This window comes from Ovis aries, chromosome 24, assembly GCF_016772045.2.
Source record: "Ovis aries strain OAR_USU_Benz2616 breed Rambouillet chromosome 24, ARS-UI_Ramb_v3.0, whole genome shotgun sequence".
Taxonomy (NCBI): domain Eukaryota; kingdom Metazoa; phylum Chordata; class Mammalia; order Artiodactyla; family Bovidae; genus Ovis; species Ovis aries.
In genome coordinates this window covers 26,374,768-26,389,669 of record NC_056077.1, presented here as the reverse complement: position 1 = coordinate 26,389,669, position 14,902 = coordinate 26,374,768, and the positions used below count along the sequence as shown (strand labels likewise).

Here is a 14,902-nt window from a genome sequence, read left to right as displayed (position 1 = left end):
TGCCCAGTAGCGCTGCAGATAAGGAAGCCAGAGATTCAGAGCGGGGAGGCGCTGCCCCAGTTCACCCAGACAGCTTTAGGTCGCTGGTCACGGCGGGAACGCAGCCGGCGGAGGACCCCAGCGAGCGGCAAGAGTCACCTGATGTGGGAGAGGCTGCGAGGCCGCAGGGGCGCGCTCGGCCTCCGTAGCCGCGTCGGGGCGCCAGAGCGTCTACCGCCCCAGCCCCTACTCCAGGGTCACATGACCGGCTCTTAGGCAACATGGCGGTGGCCGTATTGCAGCACCCTGGCTGAGTGACCGCGACTGCAAGTGGGCTCCTACCCGGGGCGAGGGGTGGCCTCAACCGGGGAGCAGAGGACCACAAACTCTCCTCAACCCGTTCCTGTCTCCGATCTCACCCGAGTTCCACTGGTCCCCTCCGCGCGGTGTGTCCGCCGGCGCGGGGACGCATGATAGAGCCCGGCTGCCATCCCCCGGCTCTGTGCTTCGGGGCAAGCTCCTCTTGTGTGTCCAGGCACATCTCCTTCGCCTGGGTTCCCTCCTTTCTCCAGCCTCCTCCCCTCGCAGGTGGGATCGTCGGTGGGACCGTAGCGCGGGCGGGCGCGGCCCACCGGGGCCATGTCCGGGTCCGACAGCGCGCCCTTCCTCAGCCAGGCGGATGACACGGACGACGGGCCGGCGCCCGGCACCCCAGGGTTGCTGGGGTCCATGGGGAACCCGAAGTCCGAGGATCCCGAGGTCCTGGACCAGGAAGGACTGCAGCGCATCACGGGCTTGTCTTCGGGCCGTTCGGCTCTCATAGTGGCCGTGCTGTGTTACATCAATCTCCTCAACTACATGGACCGCTTCACCGTGGCTGGTACTGACTGTTGGGAGAAAGTTAGAAGAGGGGAAGGGAGTGGGGTCCTGAGTGGGGCTGCCTCGGACGGCCCATCCTGAGTCTTCTCCTTCCCAGGAGTCCTTCCGGACATTGAGCAGTTCTTCGACATCGGAGACGGTAGCTCTGGCCTCATCCAGACCGGTAAGTGGAGGCTAGGCACAGGCAGCAGCTCTTCTTTCTGTCCTGCCCTCCTTGAGGCCACATGTTGGCCTGCCTGGGGCCTCATTTTTGGGAGGTACTGTGACCAGAGGTAGGGGAGATGGCCTCGACTCTACCCTGAAGCTGTCTTGTTTGAATAGGACACCACATTTAAAGAGATTTCAAGAGGGAGTCAGTTTAGTGTGATGGTATTTAGGCAGACATGGGTTTAAACATCAGCTTTTCACTGACTGTGATGGTAGGTAAGGCCCTCAGTTTCTCTAAGCCTCACTTTCCTTGTGGGTGAGATGGAACTCATAATAACCAGACTCACCTCCTAGGGCTGATGTGAGGATTAAATGAGGTAATGCCTGTGAAGTGGCTTGTGCAATGTCGGCAAATGGTAGGCACCCAGTAAATAGTGGCAGGAGGGGAAGAGGTGAGTGTTACTTGTTCAGAACTTCGGGATTCATGGGAGAGGCAAAGCCAAGACCTACTCCTCTTTACCTTCCTTCCCTCCTTCATTCATTTCTGAGCACCTACCTGTGCCAGGCTCTGGAGGAAGTGCTGATGACATCCAAAGAGCATGGCAAGACCTCGTACTCTCATTGTCTTCTAATCCTTTTTATCAGCCAAAGAATCTGGGTTATTATTCTTATTTTATAAAGGAAGTAGGTAGTATTTTTATAAAGAAAAAATATTTTTAAAGCTATACTTTTATAAAGAAACTGAGGCTTGGAGAAAAGTTAAGACTTTCCTAGGGTCATACAACAAGTCCGAAGCAGAAGAGGAGTTTGAAACAAGGTCTTGCAGTGTTTTTTGCTCCACTCTGGGCCACTAAGGAAATGGAGATATCTAAGCCAAAGTTGGATGGAATGAGAACGGGATCACAGGTCCAGTTCTGCCCAGCTCTAAAGAGTTGTTGAGTTAGAGAAGAAACAGGTCTTTCTTGGCAACCGTGTTCCCGTTTTCATTCAACTCATGTTTGCTGGACACCTGTTTTGTGCCAGGCATTGTGTTAAGGGATGGAAACACAGTCATGCCCATTACAGGCAAGGTCTTTTTCTTCCTGGAGCTAACGTTTTGCTGCGCATGAGGGGGCAGCAGTCCCTAAACTACAATGAGATAGTGTTCTATAGGAATAACTGTTATGTCAAAGAAGACAGAGTAGATGAGATAGAGAGAGATTGGATATGTGGTGGTTGGGAAGGTTTCTGAGCCGAAGGTAAAGGAGCTGAAGTCTGTGAAGCTCAGGCGAGAGGAGAGATTGTTCGAGATGGAGAGGACAGCATCTCCATAGCCTTCAATACCAAAGCCTTAAGTTGGTACTGAACTTGGCAGTTGGACCATTGGGGTGCAGAGTGGAAATGTGGATAAGCGTGAGTTTGGAGAGGTAGGGAGGGGCTGGATCAGATAAGTTTTCGGGCCAGGGTATGGAGGATAGGATAAGTCAGCTGGGCCATCCATTCTACAGTGGACGATTTGAAAGACATTACAGATGGGGTTGGACGACTACTCCCCCTACCCCAATCCATCCACACCCCAAAAGGAAGCTGTGATGGTTTCAGGATCGGGAGTTATTCTATCCCTCTTCATCCTCCCAAGCTGGGGTGGAGGGTCGGGTAGGGGTACTGAGGCTGGGCTGTGACTCTCTGCTTCCCCCCAGTGTTCATCTCCAGTTACATGGTGTTGGCACCTGTATTTGGCTACCTGGGTGACAGGTACAATCGGAAGTATCTCATGTGCGGGGGCATTGCCTTCTGGTCTCTGGTGACACTGGGGTCGTCCTTCATCCCCAGAGAGGTGAGGTCCCATGCTGGTTCCTGCTTCCACCCCCATCCCCACCCCCTGCCCCAGCCCTCGCATCAGTCTTTGCTGCTGCTCTTTGGAGTCACTGCAGAGTGGGCCTGGGGAGCTTGCGTGCTTCCCTTGGTCCTTACCATCTTTTATCCCTTGCCTGCCTAAATCATCTGCCCACCCCATCCTCTCCCCTGTTCTTCCAGAACCTTCTTCTGTCCGTCATCCCCTCTCGCCCTTTGACTGGCGATTGACTCCTTCCACTGCATACCAAACGCTCCCGTTCCTCTGCCATGGGAAAAACCTTACCCAACTGCCCTCTGTTTGTCTTCCTATTCCTAGCCAGACTTCCCCAAAGGACCCCTTACCCCAGCTCCAGTCTGGGTGAAGGGGCAACCGGTCAAAGGCTCTGCTTTGCCTGTACTTCCTCTCCTCACACTCCTTGAGCACCGCTGGCTTACCTGCCCCCACCGCTCCATTGCCAAAGTCAACGGGGCCCTCTCAGTTGCTAACTGTAGCTCCCAACTTCTTAGGCCTGTTCTCCCTTAATCTCCTGGGAGCCTCTGGCTCTGTTGACCCCCTTCTTCCTTCCAGAAACTCTTCTGACTTCTCGGACTCCCCTCTTCTGGTTTTCGCCCCGCCTCCCTGGCTGTTGCTTCTTTACAGAACTCTCCTCTGTCTGTCGTCACTCTCTGCCCTGGGACTCTGTCTCCTCAGCCCCAGACACTATGTACTCTCCTTGGGTGATCGTGCCTTGTCCTTAGCTTCTGGTGTCTTTGGCAGACAAATAACCCCCCACCTAAGATCATTATTCATTGCCGCGGTGTCTTGGATGGGTGGATGAGATAGAAATAAAGATTTATTTTGCACCAGTAGGTGCAAAATAATGAATAGACCTTTTGTGGTCCAGTTCTCACAGCAGTTATGTGAACAAGTTGTTGTTATTATCCCCTTTTGCAGATAAGGAAACTGAGGCTCAGAGAGGTTAAGTTGCTTTCTCACAGTCACAGCTAGTAAGTAGTGGAGCCAGGATTCAAGCTCAGGTCTGTTTGCTTCTGAAACCCAGGCCTCTCCTGCTATCCCCACCACCTCCCCAGAGCGGGCTGGTGAGATTGGCGGGGAGGCTGGCCGCAGAGCAGGGTGCCACCTCCCCCATATCTCATTCCCCAGCGATTCTGGCTGCTCCTCCTGACCCGGGGCCTGGTGGGGGTTGGGGAGGCCAGTTACTCCACCATCGCGCCCACCCTCATCGCTGACCTCTTCGTGGCAGACCAGCGGAGTCGGATGCTCAGTGTCTTCTACTTTGCCATCCCAGTGGGCAGGTGAGTGGACCTCGAGCCTGATAGGGAGGCAGGAGGGCCTCACCTGGGATGTGACTGACCGGCTGTCTCCTCCCCCACCCTCTTTCCCCAGTGGTCTGGGTTACATTGCGGGCTCCAAAGTGAAGGATGTGGCCGGAGATTGGCACTGGGCTCTGCGGGTGAGTTGGGTCACAGCCTGGGAGAGGGTCAGCAATATGCTCACTGATTCACCCTTTTTTACCTTCAGGCACCCCCCCCCCCCTTTTAAGGCATTGCTCACTCTGCTAAGCCTGCGGGAAACCTGCCCTCACCATGAAGCCACATACTAGATAAAACTCTTGGTTACAGGTGACAGAAGCCACTGTAAACTGTAAGCCCCTTAATGGGACTGTATTGGAAAGTCCCAGGGTGAGCTTCAGATAAAGCTGGATCCAGGACACCACACTGTCCCAGGAACTTGCTCATCTTTTCTCTCAGCTCTACTTTCCCCTGTGTTATCTTCATTCTCAAGCAAATGAAAGCTCCACGTGTTTATCTTCCCATTTAGAAACTTTAGCAGCCTGGGTCCTTGAGCAGTAGTCCTGGATGGTGTCTGATTAGTTGAATGCAGGTCACATGCCTTCCACTGAATCAACCACCAAGGCCTGGGAGGTTAACGTGACTCTTGTTGGCTAAGTCTGGGTTTCAAGCCCCACCCTGTTTGAACCAAATAGGGAGTGGTTTCCCAAAAGAAAGTTAGGGAAAGTCCGTTGTTACCAAGGAGGGAGCAGTTAGGCTTGAAGAAACGGGGTCCATTGACAGTGACAGTCACAGGTTTAGCTTCCTTGAGCCAGCACTCACTGGTTGTTTGAGGTCTCGGGCCCTGAGTTGCCTTTACACACGCGTATGGTCTCTCATTCCCCAGGGTTGAGCACCTCCCCGCCTGTTCCCTTCCTGAAGCCCACTCTTTCCCCAGGTGACGCCAGGTCTAGGAGTGCTGGCTGTCGTGCTGCTGTTCCTGGTAGTACGGGAGCCACCAAGGGGAGCTGTGGAGCGCCACTCAGACTCGCCGCCCCTGAACCCCACCTCGTGGTGGGCAGATCTGAGGGCTCTGGCAAGAAAGTGAGTTTCAGTTCAGTCGCTCAGTCATGTCCGACTCTTTGCGACCCCAGGGACTGCGGCATGCCAGGCTTCTCTGTCCATCACCAACTCCCGGAGCTTGCTGAAACTCATGTCCATCGAGTCGGTGATGCCATCCAACCATCTCATCCTCTGTCATCCCCTTCTCCTCCTGCCTTCAGTCTTTCCCAGCATCAGGGTCTTTTCCAGTGAGTCATTTCTTCAAATCAGGTGGCCAAAGTATTGGAGTTTCAGCTTCAGCATCAGTCCTTCCAATGAATATTCAGGACTGATTTCCTTTACTGGAAACTGACTGGTTTAATCTGAGTTTAGTTGGAACCTAACATCTGAGGGCCCCAGGGAGGCCCTGGGGTTGGTTTTGAGATTTACATGGGTGTGGTCTTTGTTGTGTTCTATCCGTTGACCCTACCCCAAGGCAAGGAATGCTTGACCCCTTTGTGGCAGCTGCCTGAATTACAGGCCCAGATCCTGGAGCTGGAACCACCATTATACCCAGTGCCCAGGCAATTCAAATAAGCCAGAGAAGGAGAACAGAGGTCTCTGACCCTGATGCCTCAGTGGAGTCTAACTTCCTCCCTCCCGATTGTCCGCAGTCCCAGCTTCATCCTGTCTTCCCTTGGTTTCACTGCCGTGGCCTTTGTCACGGGCTCCCTGGCTCTTTGGGCCCCTGCTTTCTTGCTGCGTTCCCGTGTGGTCTTGGGGGAGACCCCACCCTGCCTTCCTGGAGACTCCTGCTCTTCCTCTGACAGGTACCTGGATGGGGACTGGGCTGGGGGCCCCTGCAGGTGGCAGGGGATGAAGTGGAGAGGGTCTGTGATTCAGACTCAGGCAAGGAGAGTCTGAATCCTGACTTCACAGCTACTTCCTCTCGCAGAGTCTCAGTTTCCTAGTCTGGGAGTAGGTGTCTTCCTCTTGGAGCTTTGTGCGCCATGGGGTTCTGTGCCTAGATAGACCTGGGTTGTGAGCGTGGCTGTGATGGACCATCTCTGGGCCTTGGGGGTGAGGCTAGGGGGCTTGGCAAGCAGAAGGGCTAGCCCCCCTTTTCCTCCCCGTCCCCTAGTCTCATCTTCGGACTCATCACCTGCCTCACTGGGGTCCTGGGTGTGGGCCTCGGCGTGGAGATCAGCCGCCGCCTTCGCCGCACCAACCCCCGGGCTGACCCGCTGGTTTGTGCTGCTGGCCTCCTGGGCTCTGCACCCTTCCTCTTCCTGGCCCTCGCCTGCGCCCGTGGCAGCATCGTGGCCACCTATGTGAGTATCCAGCAGGTGTCTAGGGGGTGGTCTAGGTCCAGGGTGGAGGGATGGTGCACTGAGGGGCAGAATTGGGGTCAGAGCCGACTCTGGAGCAGGAATGCCTGGATTTGCATCTCAGCTCTGGCCATTCTTAGCTGTGTGACATTGGGCAAGTGACTTAACCTTTCTGTGCTCAGTGTCAACTGCTGTAAAATGGGAATGCTAGTAGCACCTGTCTCCAAGGGGTGTTGTGAGGGTCAAAGGAATTAATAGAGGGGCCTGGTACCTGGTGAGCCCTCCACATGTCTGCTCATGTTGTGGTGAGACCCACCCCATCCCCCCTCCTTCACCACCTACCTCCCATCCTCCAGATTTTCATTTTTATTGGAGAGACACTGTTGTCCATGAACTGGGCCATCGTGGCTGATATTCTGCTGGTAAGTAGGTGTCTGGCCCAAGGTTACCCCAGTGGCTGATGGGAGCGGGTGGTGGGTAGGAAACTTCATGTGTGCTAAGTCACTTCAGTCGTGTCCGATTCTTTGCGACCCTATCGACACTGTACCCCTCCAGGCTCCCCCGTCCATGGGATTCTCCAGGCAAGAATACTGGAGTGGGTTGCCAGGCCCTCCTCCAGGGGATCTTCCTGACTCAGGGATTGAACTCACGTCTCTTATGTCTCCTGCACTGGAAGGCGGGTTCTTTACCACTAGCACCACCTGGGAAGCCCCATAGGGAACCTCACTTGTCTTGAATTGTAGTGGTCATCCCTTTTTCAGAACCTAGCCCTGAGACTGACTTCCAGCCCCAAGTGGGCCTGTAGTTTGGGCCTGCCCTGCCCTTCATCCCAGCCACACCTCTGAGCTGTGGTTCCCCTGATGTCAGCCTAGGGTGTGCCTTGCTCCTCTCCTTACCCTCTGCCTCCTGTTCCTCTCTCCCACCAGTATGTGGTGATCCCCACACGACGCTCCACTGCTGAAGCCTTCCAGATTGTACTGTCCCACCTGCTAGGTGATGCTGGGAGCCCGTATCTCATTGGTTCGGTGAGCAGGACCTCTTGGCCAGGCCTGGGCTGGGCTTCAGGGGGACCCTACGTTCCTGGCACCAGCCAGTCACCAGCGGCCGAATTAGAGGGTCCAGTCCAAGTGAGGCATCCGAGTCCCTGTGCCACGCACCCCTCACCTCAAAGCCTCAGCTCGGCCGGCAGGATTTTGTCTTGGTAGATTTCCACCGGTGAGGTCCTGGCTTAAGTCTTCTTCGTTCTTCTGGAGTTTGGGGGTTTCCTTTCCATGCCTTCTTCTGACTTTTCTTTTCCTTCTTTTTTTTTTTTTTTTTTTAAGATTTTTTTGATGAAAAATTCTGCTAAGTCTTTGTTGAATTTGTTACAGTATTGCTTCTGTTTTATGTTTTGGTTTGTTGGCTGTGAGGCATGCGGGATCTTAGCTCCCCGACCAGGGGTCAAACCCGCGCCCCCTGCGCTGGAAGGCCAAGTCTTAGCTACTGGACCGCCAGGGAAATCCCTCTCTTGACTTTTCTTTCCCTGTCTCCCTGCAGATCTCTGACCGCCTGCGCCGGGACTGGCCCCCCTCCTTCTTGTCCGAGTTCCGGGCCCTGCAGTTCTCACTCATGCTCTGCGCCTTCGTGGGGGCACTCGGGGGCGCGGCCTTCCTGGGCACCGCCATCTTCATCGAGAGCGACCGCCGGCAGGCTCAGCTGCACGTGCAGGGTCGGTCGGGCCTCCCCTCTGTCAGTCCACAGTTCCCTGTCTAGCTTCATGATGCTGCCTGCTTGTCTGTCTGTCTGCCCGCCCAGCCCTGTGTACCTGGCCTCTCTCAGTCCTCAGCCCTCCCCTTCCTCGGCTTCAGGGCTGCCTGACCCATGAGCTCATGCCCTGCTGTGTGCCCATCAATGCTGCCCTGTCCATTTGCCACTGCTTGTTCGTCCCCTTCCTGGGCCTGTGTCTGTCTGTCCATCCAGCCCTGGCTCTGATTCTCTTCCCTGGCAGGTCTGTTGCCTGAAACCGGGCCCACCGATGACCGGATTGTGGTGCCCCAGCGAGGACGCTCCACCCGGGTCCCTGTGTCCAGTGTGCTTATCTGAGGGATCACCGCTTGCTATCTGCAGACCTATCACAGCTGGCCCTGGGCCCACCCCAGGAGGTGCCCAGGCCCCAACTCCTCGGCTAGCCCGTTTTCCGGGAGGGGCCTTGGGCCGTGTTCCAGCTCCCACACACTACATGGGTAGCCAAGTGGGGACACTGGGGGCTCGGGACGGGGGAGCCCCTGCCCCTGGAGCAGCCCTGGGGGCTCGGTGCTATTTGTAACTGAATAAAATTTGTAGCCAGAACCCCAAGTGCCTGCTGGAGTCTCTCTGGGTTAGGGACCTCTGATCTCTGGATGGTGGGGGATGCCCCCTCTCTACCCCCAGGGTCCCAGCGGCTGTCGGGTGACCCCCGTGGGCCCTGGGGCAAAGCCCTGTCCTTCTGGGCCGGTGAGCATTGGGGTGGAGTGAGCTGGCTTTGTGTGACCGTGAGTCATGCCCGTGTCTCCCCTAGAGCCCGCCCTCCGCAGGCCAGCCAGGGCGAGGTGGGGGTGGGCACACCCAGGGGCCCCTCAGAATTCCCGGTGTCGGAGCCTCTCTTTGCTGCCTCCGTGAGCCACAGCTGTGGAGGCCGCGGCCACTGACTGGCCTGGAAGCATCTTTCCCTCCTCACCCCCGCTATGAGTTGCCCCTTGCCAGGGAGACCAGCTGACCCTTCTGGAGGGCCCAGGGTGGCTCCTGAGGTGGCCTCCTCCCCCTCCTCACTGGCTGAGTGGGGGTGGGAAGGGGGCGGGTGCAGCTGGCTGAGCCCCGATGATTTCCTGCCCTCACCCGGCGCTCACCACAGCTTCCTGCCACAGGCAGGCAGGCGCTGAGGAGAGGCGGGCGCGGAGCGAGGGGCAGGTAGGGCTGGGGCACAGGGTCTGTGTAGGGGTGGCTGGTGCCCCAGACTCCAGCCCAGACCCTGGCCTGACCACCCTGGGGTCCAGGGTCTTCCAGAGCCAGCGCTGACACCCGCTCAGCCCAGCGAGGGGAGGGGATCCAGAGGAACCCCTGCCTTCAGGCTCTCAGCCGGCCGCCGGTACCCTTCCCGGCCTGGCCCTTGCCCGCTGCTTCTCTGTGTGGAGGGGTGTGCAGCGAGCAGCTGGGCCTGGTCCAAGCAGATGGAGGCGGTCAGCCTGCCTGTCTACGTGCTGGGGCCCCTGCTGCTGCCTCTCTTGGCCGTGTTGCTGATGGCTCTGTGTGTCCGTTGCCGGGAGCTGCCAGGTGAGTGGGTGCCAGTGGGTTGACCAGATGCCCAGACACACTGCTAGGGATCCTCACTCCATTCTCTGACCTCTTCCTTCCCTTTAACTGTCTGTAACTCTTTCTTGCACGCGGAGACGCTGAGAGCCCCATACTCCATCACCCTCTGCCCTCGTCACCCTCTTTTCCTGCCTCACGGGCCCTCTCTTCCCCAGGCTCATACGACACTGCCGTCTCCGATAGGTGAGTCTGCCTTGTCGACCCCGTTCGACTCCCTCAATGCCCCGTGTGGGGCTGGGCCCCTGGGGGCCTGGGGTGGGGTCCAGGGCCTCTCCCAGCTGCTGACCTGAGCTCTGTCTCTCCTGCCAGTTTGACCCCAAGTAGCATCATGATCAAACTGCCTCGTGAGTACATGAGTGTCCCCTCCCTTGGGTGCGGGGAGAGGGTCCCCTGGCCTGGGAGAGCGTGTGCTTTTGTTCATTTCCCCGCTGTGGCCGCCCACATGGCCTGAGCTGGGGGTGGGGAGGGAGATCGTGTCTGCCCGCCCAGGACTCTCCAGGGCCCTGGGGGTGGCAGGGGTCAGTCTGCCTTTCGAGGCCTTGTCCAGGGTAGGGGTGTGAGGTGTGGAGTCATTCCTTCAGCTTGGTCCTGTGTCCTCAGCCACACTCGTCCCACGACCATCGACCACTCCCTACCCGCTCCCGAGCCAGCCAGACCTGCTCCCCATCCCGTAAGTACCAAATCCCCTCTTTAACCCCTCACCTCCTTGGATTGGGGGCCTCTTGCCCTGTTGCAAGCCCTCTCCCCCTAGAGCCCCACCCTAGTATGACCTCTGACCTTTGACGCCCAGAAGGTCCCCGCAGCCCCTCGGAGGCTCCCACCGTATGGCGTCGTCCCGGCAGGACTCAGATAGCGGTAAGCCTGGAGCGGGACCCACAGGGCTGGGACCACTGGGTAAAGGCCCCCTCCGAGCTGACTCAGTCTCCCTCTTGCGTTCTCTCTGCAGCCAACAGCGTGGCCAGCTACGAGAACGAGGGTGTGACTGGGACCCCTGTGGCCCCGGCTGGGAGGCGGCTGAGACCCGTCCTGGGCTCCGCTGACCCTGTGTCGTTACCCCCAGAGGCAGCCTGTGAGGATGCGGATGAAGATGACTATGACGAAGACTATAACAATGAGGGCTACTTGTGAGTGGCCAGGTGGGAGGTGGGGGCCGAGGCCAGGGCTCCTCGCTCACCTGACCCTTGACTCCCGCAGGGTGGTGCTTCCTGACAGGGACCCGGCCACCAGCACTGGCAACGCCGTCTCACAGGCTCCTGCGCCCAGCAAACCCGGCCTCCGAGACAGCGCCTTCTCCAGTGAGTCGGCCGTCTGACCACTCCCTGCCCCTCCGTGCTGCGGCTCCTCGGTCTTCCCTCTCCTCCTGGATCCTTGCGCCCCTCCATCTTCTCGCTTCTCTCTTTCTAGCCCTCCTGTCCTTCAGCTAGGGGACTTCCGGCTCCGATCTTCTTTTCTTTTCTCTCCTCTTCCCTCTTGATCGTTTGCCTTTTTGTCTGCAAGATTTCCTTGACTCTATTCTTCTTTGGGCTCCGAGCTTTTGTCTTTCTTGTCCAAAAGCTCTTTCTTCATCTCTGAATATTCCTTTCTCAGAGCCTCCTCTCTTGTCTTATGAAGGTGATATCATCTTGCAGATCTCGAAGGATAGTGATGATCAGCTGTCTTTTTTGGGTTTCTTTGGAAAGTTTTCTTCTGCTTCCAGTGTTGTTTCAGTTTCCTTTGGGCTACTTTTCGCTCTTCGTTTTGGTTTCATCCTGCCTCTTGGAGGCTTTTATCAGTGTCTTGTGATCTTCAGTGTCCGTTACTCTTTTCCTTCTATGCTTGCTCTGTGCCATCGTGTCCACACCCTGGCTTAATTTGCCATCCGCATCATCCCTAACTCATGGCCTCTCTCTTGGGCCCCAAACCATCTGTCCAAGTGCTTATTTTCATTCATTCATTCACTCACTCATGTTCGTCCATCTACTCACACAATTCAGCCATCATACTTACTGGTTGCCCCTGAAATAATCACTGCTAATGAGTCTGAGTGAACTCCGGGATATGGTGATGAATAGGGAGGCCTGGCGTGCTGCGATTCATGGGGTTGCAAAAAGTCGGACACGACTGAGCGACTGAACTGAACTGAACTGAATGAGAAAAAGTCATGATTAAAGCAGCTCGCATTACTGAGGACCTCATACATTCGCAGCTAAAGAGTTTTATGTGTATTTGTTGTTGTTATCTAGTCACTAAGTCATGTCTGACTCTTTTGCAACCCTGTGGACTGTAGCCCAGCAGGCTCCTCTGTCCACGGGATTTCCCAGGCAAGAATCCTAGAGCGTGTTGCCATTTCCTTCTCTGGGGGATCTTCCCAACCAACTTATTAATATTAAACCTCACAATTCCCAGGGGCTTTTGAGCTTCTCCCTTCCCCTCCTGCCTCTCACTTATCCCATCTATACAATGATTTGTGTATTTAACAGAAGCTTGGCAGCACTTACTGTATGACAGACCTTGTTTTATTTAACTCACCATTTTCACAACACCCCTCTGAGGTGGGTACTGTTCCTCACCCTATTTTACGAAACTGAGGGCTGGAGTGGTTAGGTAGATCATCTGAGGTTAGTTAATGCTGAGGCTGGACTTGAACCTGGGCAGTCTGGCTCCGAAACCTGCCTGTCCACAGCCTCATGGAGAAAATAAGTCAACCCCTGAAAGAATAAGATGGCGTCAATGGCGCGAGGCACCAGGAAGGGATGAGGACAGGGGAGGGGGTCAGGGCAGGCCTGGCTGAGGAGGAGGAGCCAGTGGGGCTGATGACGCCCCTGACACCACCCAGCCTTGTGTGCTGTCTCCTTCTCCACACGTGTCGCCCTGCCCCGCCGCCCCGAGCTGCTCCCTGTGTCCCTGCTCACCAGCCTGGGGGACGCGCTGGGATCTGTTGCCTCTCCTCCCACAGTTCTCTTTCCTCTGATCAGTTCTGGTTAAGTTGCCCAGGTTCTTTCCACGGCCATGGGCGTCACAGGGCCGGCCTCCCTGTACCACTCCGGGCTGACGGTGGGCGTGATCTCTGGTCGGGGGGAGTCTGTGTGCAGGAGTCTCGGTCTGGTTACGTGGGAAGTTTTGGGTATCTGCATTTGGGGAGTCTGGGTAACGGTGCCCGGGGCGCCTGTGCTTTTCCTCTAGTGGAGTCAGGGGAAGATTACGTGAATGTTCCTGAGAGTGAGGAGAGTGCCGACGCATCTCTGAGTGAGTGTGGGCGGCCCTCCTGATGCCCTCCTGGGGTCTGCCATCCCTTGCTCCCTCCCTCTTGCCCCCTACCCCATCCTTACTCCCATGCCATCCTGGGGTGGGTGTCTCCAGTCCCCTGCCCCCCTTGTGGCTCCCTCGCCCTCTGCCTGGGTGTCCTCTTGCTCTCGCATCCTCTGTGTGACCTGTCCCTCTTTGGGTGTGGCTGTCCCTCCTTCTGACCTGTCCCCACAGATGGGAGTCGGGAATATGTGAACGTGTCCCAGGAGCTGCAGCCCGGGGCGAAAACCAAGCCTGGTGTGTGTCTGTGTGTGTGTGTGTGGAGGGGGTGGGGGAGGTGGGGCAGACCCTGAGGGAGCCGCCTTGGAGATAGGGGTGGGTTCGCTTTAGGAGCTGAAGAGGAGCCTCCCCTTCCTCACAGACACCCAGAATTCCCAGGAGGTGGAAGACGAGGAAGCTCCGGATTATGAGAATCTGTAGCTGAACTGAGGGCCTGGTGAGAGGTCCCATCCGGCCCAGCCCTGCCCTGCCCTGGGCCTGCAGGCCCTTGATCCTTCCCACCCTCTCAGCCCTCTCTGTCTGACTCTGGGGACCCCCTCTGACCCCACCGATGACCTCCCCCCTGACTCACAGCCCCTCCCCATATCCCCGTCCTCTTGTGTTTCAGCGTGTGGCCGTGCCTGTTCTGGAACCAGCCTCGCCTGGGAGTGCTGAGCTGGGAGGCTGGTGGTGGCTCTGCAGGGCCCTGCTTGGCATCCTGCCCTGGCTGCTGCCTGACAAAAGCCTGAGAATTTTCCCCCTAACTTATTGTCACTTTGGGGTCCAGTCTCTGTGGCCCCCGAACTCTGCACCTTCTGACACAGCCTGAGAGTGAACCACCCCGGCCCCAGCCCTCCTCTGTCAGAGAATAAAGGCTGGTGTAGTCTGCAGTGCTCTTGGCTTTGGCTGGCCAGTGGGTCCGAGTCAGGGTTTGGGTGGGCTGTGTCTAAAGGCTTGTGTGGTTGTGTGAATGCATGTGTGTTTCTGGATCTCCATTCTCACAGGCCCTTCGTGCTCCCAAGGGTCCCGACTGCATGTGTGAGTGACTGCATGAAGCCTGGGGCTCGTCGCCTTCTGAGTGAGGCTGTTTCTGACCCCGGCTGGCACTCTTGGGGCTCGGACATGTCTCCCCACAAAATAGTCCTTGGAAGGGGCTGGCGACGACTGTGATGATGGGAGAAGGGGGTGTGAGGAAGCACTGGGTGGGCGTCTGGAGCAAGACTTTCCCCGCTGGCTCCCAGTTTCTCCGTCTTTAAAATAAAGGAGTTAACTCACTGACCTCAGAGGACCTTCTTAATTCTTAATTTTTGTGGTTCTTAATAAAACAGAACTTTAAAAAATTGTCTAAGTGACTGAAAATGTTAACGGGCAGCACAGTCTTCTTCAGGCTTGGATGTACAAACGGGGGGTTTTGCTAAAATGCAGATTCAGATTCAGTCAATCTGGGATGGAGCCTGGATGGACTCTGCATTCCTAAGGAGCTCCCAAGTGGTGGTTCTACAACTGCTGTTCTGAGACCCCGTTCCAAGTCGCAGGGTCTGGTGGATACCCTGGTTGCTGTGACTGGCTTCCCTGCGCGAGCGTGTGACAGCCTGGCCAGAGTGAGGCCCAGCGCTGGATGTGGGCGAGAAGCATCAGGAAGGAGGAGCTTTCTTGTTCATGGCAGTCGTGGAGCAGGGAGAACGTGGCCCTGGAGCCCCCCCGCCCACCCTGGAGAGTCTCCCGAGAATGAAGCCAGCGTGGAGGGGAGAGACAGCCTGCAGATGGGCAGGGCTGGCTTCCTGGTGGTGTCAGAATGCTTGGACCCAGTCAGAGCTGAAGCAAGACAT

The 14,902-nt window shown here is 56.8% G+C and overlaps 2 protein-coding genes across 11 annotated transcripts; both read left to right on the top strand.

Moving 5' to 3' along the window:
* The first annotated feature begins 232 nt into the window (after nucleotides 1–232).
* Nucleotides 233–8,810, top strand: SPNS1 (SPNS lysolipid transporter 1, lysophospholipid). Of its 3 annotated transcripts, none has more exons than XM_027961418.3 (13): nucleotides 233–567; nucleotides 655–859; nucleotides 956–1,021; nucleotides 2,685–2,821; nucleotides 3,986–4,137; nucleotides 4,229–4,295; nucleotides 5,072–5,217; nucleotides 5,829–5,984; nucleotides 6,296–6,485; nucleotides 6,839–6,904; nucleotides 7,409–7,507; nucleotides 8,019–8,190; nucleotides 8,470–8,810. In XM_027961418.3, the coding sequence occupies exons 2-13, from the start codon at nucleotides 709–711 to the stop codon at nucleotides 8,562–8,564; spliced, it is 1,497 nt and encodes a 498-aa protein (XP_027817219.1). In that variant the 5' UTR covers nucleotides 233–567; nucleotides 655–708; the 3' UTR covers nucleotides 8,565–8,810. The 3 variants fall into 3 exon arrangements, with proteins under 3 accessions (XP_027817219.1, XP_027817218.1, XP_042095929.1); XM_027961417.3 differs by having other exon boundaries at nucleotides 651–859; XM_042239995.2 differs by having other exon boundaries at nucleotides 233–859.
* A 547-nt stretch (nucleotides 8,811–9,357) lies between these two features.
* Nucleotides 9,358–14,351, top strand: LAT (linker for activation of T cells). 8 transcript variants are annotated; one of them, XM_042239998.2, is made up of 12 exons: nucleotides 9,358–9,770; nucleotides 9,887–9,992; nucleotides 10,119–10,153; nucleotides 10,410–10,479; nucleotides 10,603–10,664; nucleotides 10,756–10,785; nucleotides 10,870–10,933; nucleotides 11,004–11,104; nucleotides 12,972–13,034; nucleotides 13,269–13,331; nucleotides 13,456–13,530; nucleotides 13,702–14,351. In XM_042239998.2, exons 1-11 carry the CDS (start codon nucleotides 9,668–9,670, stop codon nucleotides 13,512–13,514), a joined length of 756 nt encoding a protein of 251 aa, XP_042095932.1. In that variant the 5' UTR covers nucleotides 9,358–9,667; the 3' UTR covers nucleotides 13,515–13,530; nucleotides 13,702–14,351. The 8 variants fall into 8 exon arrangements, 7 of the variants coding, with proteins under 7 accessions (XP_042095932.1, XP_011959709.2, XP_042095933.1 ...); XM_012104319.5 differs by having other exon boundaries at nucleotides 10,600–10,664; XM_042239999.2 differs by having other exon boundaries at nucleotides 9,358–9,407; nucleotides 9,965–9,992; nucleotides 10,600–10,664; nucleotides 10,756–10,933.
* The last annotated feature ends 551 nt before the right edge of the window (nucleotides 14,352–14,902 follow it).